At 33.9% G+C, this 16,775-nt stretch overlaps 1 protein-coding gene across 7 annotated transcripts in view; it reads right to left on the bottom strand.

Annotated features, from left to right (window-relative positions):
- PDS5B (PDS5 cohesin associated factor B) overlaps window positions 1–16,775 on the bottom strand; it is a 186,831-nt gene that overhangs the window by 26,089 nt on the left and 143,967 nt on the right. For all 7 annotated transcript variants that reach the window (XM_054446092.2, XM_063650750.1, XM_054446098.2 and 4 more), the window contains exons 21-24: window positions 15,453–15,611; window positions 9,628–9,696; window positions 8,033–8,169; window positions 4,663–4,786 (exon numbers count right to left, since the gene is read on the bottom strand). In XM_054446092.2, the coding sequence (XP_054302067.1) occupies window positions 4,663–4,786; window positions 8,033–8,169; window positions 9,628–9,696; window positions 15,453–15,611 (489 nt within the window). The remainder of the gene's footprint in view (window positions 1–4,662; window positions 4,787–8,032; window positions 8,170–9,627; window positions 9,697–15,452; window positions 15,612–16,775) is intronic.

Genomic DNA, 16,775 nt, shown 5'->3' with positions numbered 1-16,775 from the left:
GTCAGGAGTTCGAGACCAGCCTGGCCAACATGGTGAAGCCCTGTCTCTACTGAAAATACAATAATTAGCCAGGTGTGGTGGCGGGCACCTGTAATCCCAGCTACTTGGGAGGCTGAGGCAGGAGAATCACTCGAACCCGGGAGGCGGAGGTTACAGTGAGCCGAGATCGCACCACTGCACTCCAGCCGGGGTGACAGAGCAAGACTCCATCTTGGGGGGGAAAAAATTAGCTGTGGGGAGGGAAGGGGAAGAAGCAGTCTAGTTTTCACAGAAACAGTTATCTATCCTCATATTCCACGAAACAAAGTTAACATTAACTCACCCCGCCCTCAGTATCAGTCCCACAGAGGAGAGGAGTCTCTGTTATAGAATTATTTACTATGAAAATACCCAATTACAAACTGGGTAAGTAAAAATCCACATATCACAAGCGTATTCACAAATGAACAGGCCATTCATTAAAATCCCAATCAAGTTCAGGTTTTTGTCCCTCTCTGACTAGTAATTCAGGATGCAACAATACAAGACAAATTAATTGCAATGTCAATCCTTGAATCATCACACAAGTAGCAGGTTTTCAAAAAGTCATCAAAGTGATGTTAGAGAACTGGGAAATCATAGGCAACTCCACTAACATAAATAACAACTGAAGAAGAGAAAATTGACAGGAATGATGACACACACATAGGTACTTCAAGAGAATCATGTGAATAAATAAGTATAAAAAGCGCTACTGGGAACTAAGGAAGTCTTCAAATATTTTTCTGCAAAGATGATTATCCTTTTGACTGGTATTACAAAAGTTAAATGTGAAGTAAAGAATAGAGTAATACAATTTTATCTGAAAAAAATGTACCCTCAAAAAAGCAAACACTGGATATAACTGGTTAAACATAAGAAAAAAACAGATGGTGTCTAATACTATAAAGGTCCCCGCCCCACCAGATAAAGTTCCAATCAAAGCTTTCATTCACTACTGACTATGAAATTAATTTTAGTCTGCAGCTTAAGTAAATTCACTTTTAGTAGCCTTTTCTAGTACAAAGTATCTCAAAACTACCATTAATACCCTGTAAATAGTTCAGTTAGTTTGTGTATCTCATTGTATTATTGATACATCTCTATTTTCTGTTCTCCTAAGAGATTGTTAGCTTCTTTGGGCTACAACCATGATTTACTCATCTTTGTATTTCCAGAACTTAGAACAATGTACAGCACACAGAAGTACAGAGTAAATCTTACATGAACTGAATTCCAAGTTCTAAAATATCTAAGTAATTATTAAATTATGTTAAAATTCATAGTTTTATTAAATTTCTCCAAATGTACTTTCTGTTCAAATACATAACAGCAGTCTCCCAGATACAATACTGCATTTAAAGAGCCTCAACTCAAGAAATAAAGTACATGTAGTAAAGCGCAAAGCATAGTCTTGTATGTATCAGAGGACTGCAGATAAAATCCATAGGAAATCAAAGACTTCTTCCAGCTAAAAGAATCAGAGCGAGTTTTGTAAAGAAGGTTATGTCTGAGCACTGACTTGCAGAAAGGGTTAGGTTGGATGTGTGGAAATGGGAGAGTAAAGAGAAAATTAAAGGCAGCAAAGTACAAGGCACGAAAAAGAAAAAAAGCTGTTCAGCTACGTGAAATAAGGTTAAGTAAAGGAGAGTGTGCTCAACAAGATTTTTAAGCATCTATTCGGGTTAAAATATTAGAGGGGCTCAAACACCAGGTTGTAAAATATGTGCAGCTGTTTTTACAAGCATAAACCCCCTAAATATTTTTGGAACAGAGGAATGACATGATCATAACTGTAATTAGGAAATTTACCAACAATAAAAAAGATTCCCAACAGTCTTGGTGAGAGCTAATGATGATTACAGCAATAAGAATGGTCAAGAAAGTATGAATAAAAATTATATAACGGATATCAAAGGACAGAATTATCTGTACTTTGCAACAAGGTGCAAGGACAAGCCAAGAGTCAAATATAAACCATGCTTTGAGATATAAGAAATGCCATTCAGATTTATTTAACACTTATATAGGCTCTACATGTCAAGAAAGAATAGATCTGGGAAATATAATAACTCTCAGTATTATATTCACAGAACATAAAAGTATAAAATTTCTGTTTAGCATTTGAAGTAGGACCTGAGTCTTGAAAAAAACTTAACGTTGCTGATGTAATAGTCACTTACATAGATGATGAGACGGCCAAAGAAGACTGTGTAAGTGAAGCAGTTGATCCTAGACAGATCCTCATAAAAAACATACGTTTAAAAAAAAAAAAAAAGAGGAAGAGCCAGAAAATGTAATCAGATAAATAAAGCAACAATCAAGAGACAGAAACCAAATAAGACAGTTTTAAGAATAAAGGAGCAATGAGTTGTGTCAAATATAATGAAGCCCGGTATCACTGGACTTGAGGACTTCAACAGGACATTTTTGGAAAAAAACAAAGGCAAATGACAAAATATGAGTAGAGAAGACAGGATAAGAGAGCAGGAGAGACAAAGATAGATTATTCTTTCTTAGGGTTTGGAGGTTTAAAAAGAGGAGATGGGCATGTGATTTAAAGGAAGAACAGAATTACAGAAAAGCTTTGCTTAAAATAGGGTAATTTGATATGTTTCTCAGTTGTGAGAAGATGCTAGTAACTGATTTTTAACCACTGACACATGTTCCATAGTCAAGATAATTCCAAAGCAATCTTAAAGTTTAGGCCATTTGAACTTTCACCTTGGGAATTTGGTGCTTGAGGTGGCAATGTATAACAAATATTTGCTAGAAAAGGAAGTCCTTAGAAGTCAGTAACTGTGGATGCTTTTTACTTATAGTGGACATTTACCTAATGGCTGGCACTTACTTCTTATATACTGTAAGTTTCAAATAAAGTCCATTACTTGTATTTCCATACTTTGTGTTTTTTAAATATTTCCACTTCAATAATGATAGCAGCAAATGCTCTAAGAAATACCATACCAAGAACCTGATAAACAGACTGCAAGTCTTACCAATTTAATAAAATAATTACATATGTTGGTTTCTTCTAAGAAATGTAATAGATGCTTTTTAAACAATTTTCAGTTTCTTTTAAGATTATCTCCAAAAATTAAGTGGGGAAACTAAACCAAGGTAGTTATGGGCTCCTCCAATTTTTTTTTTTTTTTTTTGAGATGGAGTCTCTCTCTGTTGCCCAGGCTGGAGTGCAATGGCACGACCTCGGCTCACTGCAACCTCTGCCTCCTGAGTTCAAGCGATTCTCTGGCGTGAGCCACCGCGCCCGGCCAAAATAGCTGTTTTTAAAAGACTGAAGTACCAGTCTTGACAAATCATTTGACAAAAATGATTACAATTTTAAAATAGATGACTGTTTGTGTCTAGAGAGTTATACATAAGTGGCAATTTAAAAATATGTACTAGAATAAAGGGCGGGGAGGAAGAATTGCAATGATCACTGAAGTAAATTCTTAAGACTACTTGGAAAAGAACAGAAAAACTAAGTGTAAAATAATGAAATTATTAATGAAAAACTCACACTGAAACTATTTTATTTACTAATGTGAAAGTCCTTTTTACTTTTCTCAATGATGCTAAAGACTTCTAAAGTGGTACAGTCCAAATATAAAGTTACTCTAACAAGAAATCCATAAAACTGGAATAGGAATCTGAAAGTTTCACTGCTTATAATCTGAAAACTTAACTCACTGAGTAATAAGGAATGCTTCTAACCTGAAATTAGTTCTATGTCATGTCTTTATAAAAGTATAAATTTCGATACTGTTGTTTTTCTTTTCAGGAACTGAATACATACAGTCTTCCTTATTTGTGGACTCTATATTTAGGAATTTGCATACTCATTAAAATTTATTTGTAACACCAAAATTAATACTTGAAGCAATTTTGGGGTCATTTGCAAAGTAAATACACAAAGCAGCAAAAAATGTTAAGTAGCCAGATGTGCACATTCCCAGCTAATGTCAAAGAAGGCAACACTGTGCCTTCTTGTTTCAGGTTTCATACGTAAACAGTGTCCTTTTTGAGGTCTATTCAGTGCCACATTTTTCACAGTTTTGTGGCTGATGTTTTTGTTATTTCATGATGAAGTACTGTCTGGTGTTTCAAAGCACAAGCATAGCGACGAACTGCTGTCTGGCGTTCCAAAGCACAAGAAGGCTCTGATATTCCTTACAGAGAAAATGTGTGTGCTAGATAAGCTTTGTTCAGGTATGAGTTACAGTGCTGTTGGCCGTGAGTTCAGTGTTGAGACAACTATATATAATAAATAGTCTTTAAACAGAAACATACATAAAACAAGGTTGTATATTAACTGGATGATGAAAATGTTGTGGCCAGGGGCTTGAAGGAATCTATTCCGTGAGTTCTCCTAAGAGCAACTGTTCAGTATCTGCTAACTGAATGCCTGTGATAACATTATAGAACAAAACTATTACAAATAAGAAGATCAACTGTACTATGTTAGCAACCCAAAACTCAAATGACAGTTTCAGAACTCTGAAATGTTTCTCATGCATAAATTTTTCAGAAACAAACAAACCACACACATTCAAGATTTTAATCTACGTATCACAGTGGATGTTTTTCCTTCCTAAAAGTCAAAGACCTTCAAAAAGTAGTTGTACACAGCCATTTCCTTACGTTGATAGCTAATGCACATAGCTGATATTGTTCTAATGTGATGATTTCATGGTAACAGGGTTCTTGTGCCAGCTTCACAATAGCACTCCCAGCAGCAAGTCTCAGACGTGACATATCTGGTTTACTGAAAAATGAGTAGAATGAACATAGATTAGCATTTAAAATGTTTGTACAAAATCTTCTGTACATCTAATTTTATTAAAAATTCTGGCACAAAAAAGTTAAAAAAAATGCTGTGATCTGAATGTTTGTGTCCCCCAAAATTCCTATGTTGAAATGCAAGTACCTAGGAGATAGTATTAGGAGGTGGAGCCTTTGGGGAGGTGATTAGGTCATTGTGGGAAACCCTCATGAATGGGATTAGTGCCTTTAAAAAGTGGCCTGAGAGGGCTTGTTTACCACTTCTGCCATTTGAGGACACAGCAAGAAGTCAGCAGTCTGCAACCCTGGAAAGGGCCCTCACCAGAACCCAACCATGCTGGCACCCTGATCTTGGATTTCCCAGCCTCCAGAACTGTGAGATATAAATTTCTGTTGTTTATAAGCCTGGTATTTTATTACAGCAGTCTGAGCAGGCTAAGACAGAAAATAATTTAGTGATACTGAACACCATATTATGCTCATTTAACTTTGGAAGATGTTGTCTAATACTACAAAATTCTTCTTTTAAACATAAGTCAATGCTAGTGTCACTCAAGTCATGTAATTCCCTCATTCTAAATAAAACAGGTCTTAGTCAAGCGTAGAAGAAATTTGTCTGTATGTTTAGTTGTTAGGTTTTATGTATTCCACTATGTATTTTGTTGGAGAAATGTTTATGTATAGATGAGGCACCAAATATGTTCTAGCTTGCTAATAAATCAAACACAACTACTGTGCTAAGCACAAAAGAAGAAGAATGAAAGCAGGTGTGGTGAGGAAAACATTACTATTCTTAGCTAGAATTCAACTTTTCAAATATTACCAAGAGGCTCTTTTTAAGTTCGAGGAAAGAAAACTGCTAAAATGAAGCACAATTCATAGAATTCCAGACTAGTAAATACATCTAAACAATCCTTCCTAATATAGTGATATATTCGCTGAAATAAAGGGGATCTTGAACAAATATAAGGAGGGAGAAGTTGTAACTTCTTAAATAGAACTCCCTTTGTAGCTCTACAGTAAAAGATTGTTATTCAACATCCATGCAACAAATCTATGTCTATTGTGTACATATAGCACTGCGGGGTATTTAAAATAAAAGACACAGTCTTAGTTTTCCAAGACTTAATAATCTAGTTGGCCATGTAAAAATATTGACTGGATGCTAGCCAACATTAGTAAGTTTCTAAAGTTGTAGGACCTTGTCTCAAAGGTGTGTCTCATCTCATCAACAACAATATTCCAAGTAGTTATTAATCAGTAAATCATAGTTCTTAGTGCAAAAAGTATAAACCACCTGTTGGATGTTTTCCTCACAGATATGGATAACAGATGCTTCCTGTGTATCTGTCCTTAAAATTTCCCATCTAGACCAGAGGTTTCTATTTAACCTCGTAAACTTTTTTTGTTTTGTTGTTTTTAGCTTTATTAAGCAGAGGAAACTTTTCTTGAAACCAAATCTTACATAAAAGTTTAAGGTGTAAACACAAAAAATCACTTTTGCTTAAATAGGAATGCAAGCCTCCTACTTAAGGAAAGGACAGAGACCCCCACCTACCAACTCCCAAGACTCCACCTGTTATGTCTCTACAAGAAAAAATTCTTATTCCAACTCTAGGCTGCCCCTAAATATTCCTGAATGTCATATGGGTTCCACAAAACACAGCATAAGTGACATTATATACTGGGTATTATTCCAATTACATTACAAATTTTAATACATATAATCCTTACATAAACTCTATAAGGAGATACTATTGTTATCCTCATTTTACAGATGAAGAATCTAAGACACGTAGAAGTTAAATAACTTGCTGATAAATAAAAGCAGCTGATAAATGGTGGAACCTCAATTTGAACCTGTGTAGTGTGTCTTCAATCTGCCTGAATGTTGTAAACCACCAAAGTACTTTGCCTCTCTGATAAAAGTTTATATAGCTGAATATAACTGGCCAAATAAGAAGTATAAAATAATATAATTAATAAATTGATTTATAAGGCCAAATGTATTAACACTGAGGAAAATTTCTTTACCAGGCTGAGCTGATCAATACAAAATTATTTCAAATTCAGTAAAAATTTTAAATCAAAACATACTTATTATTTGTAACTCCTAAACATTGGCATATATAAATTATGGGAATAGAGACATGAAAACAGAATAGAATAATTAATTAGAATAAAAGAAAGTAAACAGATACAGAATGGTTTACCAAGTTTTTTTTACATGTTGTGTTTGAGAAGGATGTGCTTCTGTTAACATTCTATGCAAAGAATACAGTATAAGCAAAACATACAAGGAGAATACAGTATAAGCAAAACATACAAGATGGAAAGGCAGAAGGCAGCTGGCAGTCGTCTTTGTATGTTTTCTTATTAAAGTCTTTAGATATGTTAAGGAGCACAGAGCTATTCTCCTATTTTGTATTACCAAGGAGGGACACCAAATGGCACTTGGTTTACACAGCGGACAAACCTTAAATTTTAACTAACACTGACATAATAACCACCATTATCATCAATGCTTCTAATTATTATGTGCTAAGTAGTGTTTTAAATGTCTTAGGTATACTAACTTATTTAGTTATATCATAACAGCTAGATGAGCCAGGTACACATAATTATTACCTCTACTTTGTGGGTAAGGAAACTGAGGGAACAAGAAGTTAAAGCAACTTACTGAAGTTCACCTGACTAGTAAGTGGTGGAACCAGAATTTGAATCCAGGCTCCAGAGTCCAGTAGTTTTCAATCACTACACTCTACTTACTACATCTTTCAAAGAAAATAAAATAACACAAACCAAAAAAGTGTGCTCATTTTCAATAATTTACTTCAAGTACATTTTTAAAGTATGCATTTATTTATACTTCTGGAAATAGATTCAATAAGTTGCCTTTCACCCAATCTGTTGTTTCCCCTTATATAATTAACAAGAATGTAAAACACCAGTTATTGACTGGTATAATCACACTTTCATACGAAATATTCTAAAATGTAAGAATCTATTGTTTAAAATATTTACAATGTATAACAGTACCCTGCACCAGACATGTGACCACCACTGTAAAATAACCACTGTACAAAAGCACATTCCAGTAAAAATATATGCACATGTACAAAGCAATTCTAGTTTTTTTTTTTAAAAAAAGAAACAGCACCATTCAACAGTTACACCAAGAGCTGAAATATTATGCAATCCAAAGAACTGTGAAATAGTAATTGCATACCTAATTTTCCCCTGTTCTGTCAAGTCTCCATCACTATGCAATATTGTTGTTAGCAATCTTAAGGTAGAAGTTCCTGATTTACTGTGATTATTTTTCATTCCAAGTAGCCATCGAACCATCATTTTAATAGCCTGAATCTATTTAAGAGACAAGTCGACAAATAAAACACTGGTACATTTTTAAAGAATTTCTGTATCAACTTTTTTTAAAAATAAAATGTATTTAATGGATGCTTTTTAAGAAAAGAAAAAAATTCCTTCTGTATATACGAAGATAATCTTGAATGTTTTAAATTAAAGATGTTTCAAACCTCCAAGAAAATGGCAAAAGAATGATTTGACTAAGGACTAGTTTGTTCTTTGCTGTTTTAAAATGTTTCCCCAACATGTATTTGATTCTGTAGAACATACAGTAAAATCATGCTTAACCTCTCTAATCAGAAAAGTTAAGTTCCCAACTACAAATTACATCTAATCTTTTCTGCCTAAAAAAGATACCACTTGTATTTGTTCTACATTTTATGATTATGAAGTATTTAAAGTATTTTCACACCCATTACTTCCTTTAATGTTTCCAAGAATTCTTTTGAAGAAGTACATATTACCTCTTTTTAAAATGATGTACAAATTATCTTTCACATATTAGCTCAGCTTTTTACAGAGCTAAGGCTCAGATGCTAAGGGGGTCTTCGATAGTGTCTGGCTCATGGCAAAGACTGAAGATCTCTTTCCTGGCCAGTTGGTAAGTATGCCTACCAACTGGTAAGTTGGTAAGTGGCCTACCTTCTAATCCAGTGCTGCTTTCAAGTATACAAAAACTACAGCTTGAGACCAATGCCGAGAAAAACAGGTTTATACTGAGACTCAAAGTATCAAGCATCATTCACTGATGTAAAGGTGGGGCTATTGTACAAGTCTGCAAAACTAGTATCATAACCTCAAGCTAGAACAATGTGAAAAGGTAGTCTGTAATACAAGCTATAAACAAATACACACACACACACACACACACACACACACACACACACACACACACACACACACAGACTGAAAGGGTTTATAAGAAATTACAGCTAGAAAATAACAATATTTAATGTATTTATTCTCGGCCTTCACATCTTGGTAGTGGATTGACATGAGGTCTACACTACAGGCCATAGATGGTTTTAATAAATCAAGAGTCTATACCAATGATGAGCAATCTTATAAAACTCCTAATTCAATAAATTATAGGCTGAATTTTTTAAAAATAAAAAGTTTTATTAAATCCCATGGAAAAGATGAACAGGCTTAAAATCTGAATTATCATCTTTACAGAACAGAGGAAAGTCCATAAAAACTAGCACTGCCTTTTGCCATCAGGGAAGCAGCTTTCAAATCTTTTTTTCTCCTCAAATTAGATTATGTGCAGCTCTCCACAAAATCCCAGCTTTCTCATTATTACCCTACAGTCTCACAGCACATGAGACATCATACAATAAATATAAATACTTGAGTGATTTTAATATCTTTCCAATAGAAATAGAAATTTTAATACCTCAAATATTACAATGTGGTGATTACATTAAAATCAATAGATCTATGCATATTACTCACTTTGACCATTGTCTCAGGAGATACTTCTTCATCTGGAACCCAAAGTTTAGTTGTCTTTTTCCCTGGAAGCTAAAAATAAACGGAAAAAAAAAAAAAGGACTTTAAAATATAAATATGAATTCTCCTTTTCAATTAGCACTTAGAAAATGAATGAAATCTGTACCTTCTGCAGTGACATTTGTTATATATGACTAAAGTACTTCATCTAACCCTATTTACTTTGAAAAAAAAAAAAGGTTGAAAGGCATACCTTCACTAGCGCCTATGTACAGCACTTACAGATCCATCACGACTGGTTCTTTCTAGGTCTGTGATGGGACTAACTCTAACTTCTTACACATCACTCCCTTATTTAGCCCCTTTTGAGATTCAATTATTTAATGCAAGAACTAGGATTTAACAAAAATGGAGCCAAAAGGTGTAGCTCTTAAACAAGAGGAAAGGTATTAAAAAAAAAAAAAAATCTTGAGCTGGAGGGGTTTTGTTTTTGTTTTCAGCACAACCCCAAACTAATCCTGAGGTGATCATGTGCAAGTACTAGCAGGTAGGTGTTTACAGTAGTAACCAGGAAATTAAAATAAGATGGCAAAAGAGCTGAACCAATCTTGGAACACTTGAGATCCCATTTTTACCCTCAGGTCAAAGAACAGGAATTGAATATCACCTCAGGTAACCCTCTGGCAACAAAACAGGTAGCCCAAACATCTAAAAAGGCAAACTCCCTCAAACACAAAGAGCTACAGATTTACACACAGTTTAGGACTCATTTCTTCCATTGAGAAGTGCCTTCAAAGTATGAAGTAAAAATAATGAAAAAGGAATCACATTAGGCACCTTGTGATGAAATTTCTAACTAAGGATGTCAAGATCCCAAAAGCTTCCATAGAGAAACTACCAAAAAGGAATAAAAGATTAACTTCAGATTTCTCAGCTGCAAGACCAGATGCCAAAAAAACAATGCTCTGAATTTTCAAGTGACTTGAAACACAGAATTCTAATATCCAAAAAACAGTATTGAAGAATGAACACTAGAATTCAAGACAGAAAGCTTCCAAATTACAATCCATGTTGAAAGAATTACTCAAAGATAACACTAAAATATTTAATTCACAAGAAAAAACTAAATTAGTATAAACTATTACAAATACAAAGAAAAATGAAAACAAAAACCTTACATAAATAAGAAACTACCAGATACTACCAGAAACAACAGAGACTATCAGGTAGATTTATAAATAATAAAGCCACAAAAGATACAACAAAAACAAACGACATACGAAATCTGAAAATTATGTGATGGAAAAATATACCAGTCAAGATGAAAAGCACTGAAGAGGATATGGACTTAAATGGGATACTGATATATTTTATCTTACAACACCAAATAAAATATAAAATTCATGAACATTTACGCAACTAGCAGAATAACATCAAAATAAACCAGAACAAACATGATTAAAATCAGAAGATTGAAAACTTCATCACGCAGAAGATGTGAATATATCTCTTTCAAAAACTGGTAAGTTAAGATGAAAAAGGATAAATACCTAAATGGAAGTAAATATACAGAAATAAAATATGCAAGCATTAGAAAATAATCAAAGCTGGCATTCTTTGTAATTGACATAATTAGAATTTAGCAAGAAAGATGGATATAAAATCAGAACTACCAAATAATTCACCTTATCAATCATAAACATAAAACATAATCTTAAAAACTTTATTTAGTGCCTAACATAAGTTGTGTGAGAGAAATTTAAAATTTTTCTTTTTAGAGAAAACTATAAAACATTAAGGAAAGACATCTTGTGGATGGGCAAACACATCAGTGGAAAAGAGCAGAGGCTCTATAGGAGACATGAGTGGTAGCACTGCAGATTACCAGGAGATGGTAAGATATTTAATAAACAGTGCTGGGAAATTTGGTAACCCTAACATGCAGCAAAAATGAAATCCTTATATCACAGCATACAAAAAAAAAAAGTAAATCAATTCCAGATGGATTGATTTTTGTGTGTGTAAAAAAAGAAAACCTTCAAACTTTTAGAAGAACATATGGGAGGCTATTTTCATGACATTAGAGTAGGAAAAGATTTCTTAAATAAGATGTAAAAAGTATTAACTACAAAAGAATAATGATAAATACAGCTACATTAAAAGTAATAACTTTTGTTCAGGCCGGGCGCGCAGTGGCTCACGCCTGTAATCCCAGCACTTTGGGAGGCTGAACTGGGTGGATCACGTGAGTTCAGGAGTTGGAGACCAGCCTGGCCAACATGGTGAATCCCCATCTCTACTAAAAATACAAAAACTAGGCGGACATGGTGGTGGGCGCCTGTAGTCCCAGCTACTCGGGAGGCTGAGGCAGGCGAATGGCTTGAATGTGGGAAGTAGAGGTTGCAGGGAGCCAAGATGGCGCCACTGCACTCCAGCGTGGGTGACAGAGTGAGACTCCATCTCAAAAAGAAAAAAAGAGGAATAACTTTTGTTCAAAGGATCAAAGGACACAATAAAGGAGTGAAATGACACACATAAATAAGGTTTTACACACTTCATGATGATACTATAATATGTACCAGATAAAAGATTAATGTAGGTAAAGATTACCTATGTGAAAAAAACACCAAGGGGAATAAAAGGTAAAATACATCAAAACGGAATTTCAGAAAGTAGGCAACATGAATGGTGACTAGACACACAAACTTAATTAGTAACCACAGAAATGCATATTGGGACTATAATGAGCTACAATGAGATACTGTATCTATTAGGTATTTTCTCCCAACAGTGTATAACATTATTGTCAGATTTCTTAATAGAAAAATAAGTTTTAATAAACATTATAAAAAAGACTTTAAAAAGTGAAAAGTTATATATGTCTATATACTGTGATTCATCAACTTCACTCATAGGAATAAAACCTAGAGAAATTCTTGCTGATATGTAGCAGGGGGCTTCAATAGAAACATTCATAGCAGCACTGTCCAAAAGAGTAAAGAAATGGAAATATTCCGCAATCTACCAGAAGAATAAATAAATTATGAGATATTTTCCACAGTGAAATTATAGAGTAACAAATGAATGAACCACAGTTAGATTTAGTAACGAAGATTATTCTTAGAAACAAATGTGGAGTGATAAAAGCAAATCCTCCAAGACTATACAGGGTATGATATAATTCTTAGAAACCTCAAGAACAAGCAAAACTAAACAAGTATGTGGTAAATTTTGTTGCTGTTACAGATTAACCCAAGATTCAAGAGAGTAGATATTAGGGACAAGGAGGAAGTAGAAAGGATTGAAGAGTAATAAAATCCTAAGAACTCTAAGGAACTAAGAGTTCATAGGTGTTCATTGTATTATGAAACATGTTATATAAATGTTACATATATTCCTTTGTACATATCAAATACATAATAAAACAAGACAAATCAATGGATTAAAAATGGTAAGCAGTTCTGTTTCTGACAAGATGTGACTAGGTTGTTTTGAACCAATTTTCAAACTGAAACAAACGGAAAGGCTAAACAAAATATTTTTTAAAAATCAGTTTGAAGGGAAAAGACAGATACCAAAGCAGTGAGAATTTGCAGGGCAAAGTTTCAGATGAGGAGGGAAAGCAAAGATTTGAGTCTGGCACTGAGATTAGTTTTTTCACATAGACGATTAATGATTCTGAAAGTGAAAGAAAGGGGGATGAGAAGTTGAGCAAAGCTTTCCTGTCACAGAGCTAGAAGAACAAGATTAAGAATCCTGAGCCCATTAAAAAGTAAAGGCCTTGTTAAACAACCTGGACTTCTGGGTGGATTCCAGACAAATATATTCTAGACATAAGGTGACCAGAAAAAAATAATAAGCTTGTCAAAAACTGAAGCCAAACTTCCATTTTCGTTGGATGGAAGTGATCTGACGATAGCTTAACTGCCTGATAGAAACAAAAGTAAAACTCTGGAAGAATATAAACTCATCTGAAGCCTCACATTATCTCAACAACTTTTCATACAAAAAGTCTATCACTCAATCAAAAGCAATATATGTACAAGATAAGATTTGACCAAAAATTTGAGAAAAAAATAGACAAAAGTTACAAGAGATCAAGATGATAAGCCTAACAGATACAAACTTCACATAATTAAGATTTTTCAAGGATTTAATGACAAGCAAATTCTGCAGCAAAACAAAGAGCTATGTTTAAAAACTATACAATTACAGAATTGAAGTGTGTATATATGTGAAATTAAGAATTCAAAGCATGAGCTTTACATACGATTAGACAAAACTGAAGAGAGTGAACTCAAAGATAGGTCAGAAAAAAAACAAAAACTGAAGCATGAGGAGGCTGGCAGAAAAGTACAGAAAAAGTGTGTCACGCAGCTAGGTCACAGCAAAAAAAAAAAAATGTACGTTTAAAGTGTGTTAATAGAATTGCAGTAAGAAAGGAAAGAGAATATGAACAGAAATCGTATATGTAAAGATAATGCCTAAAAATTATTTAAAATTTGTAAAAGACTTTAAGCTATATATACAAGAAGAGCTATAAGCCCCAAGTACGATAACTATAAAGGAAAGCATACCCACACACATCATAGTAAAACTGGAAACCAATGGAAAATAGAAAAGACAAAAACATTCACAGCAAAAAGACAGAAAACCTTCAGAGGAACAAGACTGTCAATAAACTTCAAGAAAAAAGAAAATGGAAAATAGAATAATATATTGAAATCATTGATGGGGGAAAATACACCAGTCTAGAATTCTTAACCCAAAGAAAGCATCCTTTAAAAAATTAAGGTAAAATAAAGATGTTTCCAGACAAACAAAAAGTGAGAAAATTCATTAGTGGAAATCCAAACTAAAAAAAGACAGTACTAAAGTAGTTCTTTAGATAGAAAGAAAATTATTACATAGAAAGGAATGAAAAACAAAAGGAGAAACTATGTTGGCAAATCTAAATAAACATTAACTGCATAAAATAGTAGTAATAGAACTGGGTGAACAAGAGCACAAAAAAGCACCAAGGAATAAAAGGGATTAAAGTATTTTGAGGTTCCTTGTGCTATACTGAAAGTTCAAAGCAGACCAATTGACACTGGCCTTTAATAAGTCAAAAGTCCATGTTGTAATTTCTAGGAAAACTACTAAAATAATAGCAAAATGTAAAACAGACTGGTAAAATGAAATAAAAATATTTAATCAAAAATAAGAAAAGAGAAAAATACACAACTGACAGGACAAACTGAAAATAAAAAATCAGGTGGCAGATTAACGCAGATATCACTACTTACATTATGTTTACTTTTTGGAGGAAAAACTTTATCTCATGTTTCTTTTAATTCTCCAGAGAACCTAGTACAGTGCTGTCACAGCAGATACAAAATAACTGGAGACTAACAAAATCATTATTTCCTCTCCCAATGTTTTTTTGTTCTCTCCCAATGTAGGGAAAAGAACAAGTTTATATAGAAAAAGGTAAAACTATAATCATGACAACCATACTATGAGCTGGTTTACCAATCTGCATATTTTTTAAAATAGATGTCCTGTCAAAAATTAAACCCCTGTAAATCTGAAATAGATAGCATCAGGTTATATTTTATATTTATCAAGGAATATATTTGAGGTCATATGCCTATTCTCAACTGAAAAGATGTTTCAAGGTGCTTTTGCTTATAATGGAGACAAGGCTTATTTTTTTTAAATAGGAAAACCTAAAATCAAGGCAGTCGAATGGAAGTATTATTGATATAATTTCACTTCTTTCCTTGTTGGATAAAATTTCAAAAGTTAACATTACAAAGAACATGAATCTAAAAAATATAAATTACCCGATCATTCATGAGAAGATCTTTCACAATGAAAGTAGCTACCAAAGATTTCAAAGGAGCAGCAAATTGATCAGGTGCAAGGAGAGCAATATGACCAATAGTAACCAATGGTGTTATGAGATGTTCCAGGTTGCTTGGATCTAGGCTCTTATGCAGAGGCTGCAAATGAGGGGAGGAAAATATATTTCAACTCTACACATATGCAAATAAACTGTTTACATATTTCATTTTCAAATTACAAAATTTATTTTGTAATTCAAATTATAAAAACTACAAAAATTTCAATAAATATACATAGTATAAGTAGTAACTCAAGATTACATTTAGACTTCTATAGGTTATCTACGTCCAGAAGGCATCAGGTTCAAACATTGTCAGTTTTGCCCAATTCAGTTTAGAGGTAGGGTAAAGAAACATTTCGACACAGACTTCATAGCATATAGTTTATGACCATATACATGAATGTGTTAGAGACTGCTAGGGCTCACCAATATCCACTTCAACTTCCTGGGCATAAGGATGACTCCACTTGCAGCTTCCTGTGCAGTTAAGTGAGGATATATGAATGAGTTCTGGTCAAGAGAGCGGGAGTAAAATGAAGTATGCCACATATGCACTGAGATAGGTATGAGCAGTATGTCTTCTCCACAGGCTCTACTCACTGGCTGGCTTGAGGCCAAGGATCCAGTGGGATTTAAAGAGAAGTCACTAATCAGAATGAGTCTGTGTCCCTAAGCCACTAATTAGAGAGTCATTCAAACACCCACTAGACTTTTCAGAAGCAAGAAATAAGCTTTTACTACATCTAGTCACTTGAATTTGGGGATCTTCATTATAGCATCAAATATTAAATACCATAACAAATAAAATGATTTTTGTTATTCTGATAGGAAATCCAACCATTAATATGCATTTTACCATGATAAAAGAATGAACAAGCTCTTCAAATGCTCATATAAAATGGTATCAGAAATAAATTGTTAAGGCCGGGCATTAACAATTACAGATTACATCTGTAATCCCAGCACTTTGGGAGGCCAAGGCAGGCAGACTACCTAAGGTCAGGAGTTCGAGACCAGCCAGGCCAACATGGTGGAACCCCCATCTCCACTAAAAATACAAAAATTAGCCAGGCTTGGGACATACGCCTGTAGTCCCAGCTACTCAGGAGGCTAAGCCAGGAAAATCGCTTGAACAAGAAAGGTGGAGGTTGTAGTGAGCAGAGATCACGCCACTGCACTCCAGCCTGGATGACAGAGCAAGACTCTATCTCAGAAAAAAAAAAAAGAAAACAAAATTGTGTGTGTGTGTGTTTTAATTTTT

The sequence above is a fragment of the Pongo pygmaeus genome, chromosome 14 (genome assembly GCF_028885625.2).
Source record: "Pongo pygmaeus isolate AG05252 chromosome 14, NHGRI_mPonPyg2-v2.0_pri, whole genome shotgun sequence".
Lineage (NCBI taxonomy): Eukaryota > Metazoa > Chordata > Mammalia > Primates > Hominidae > Pongo > Pongo pygmaeus.
This window is presented reverse-complemented; position numbering and strand designations above follow the sequence as displayed.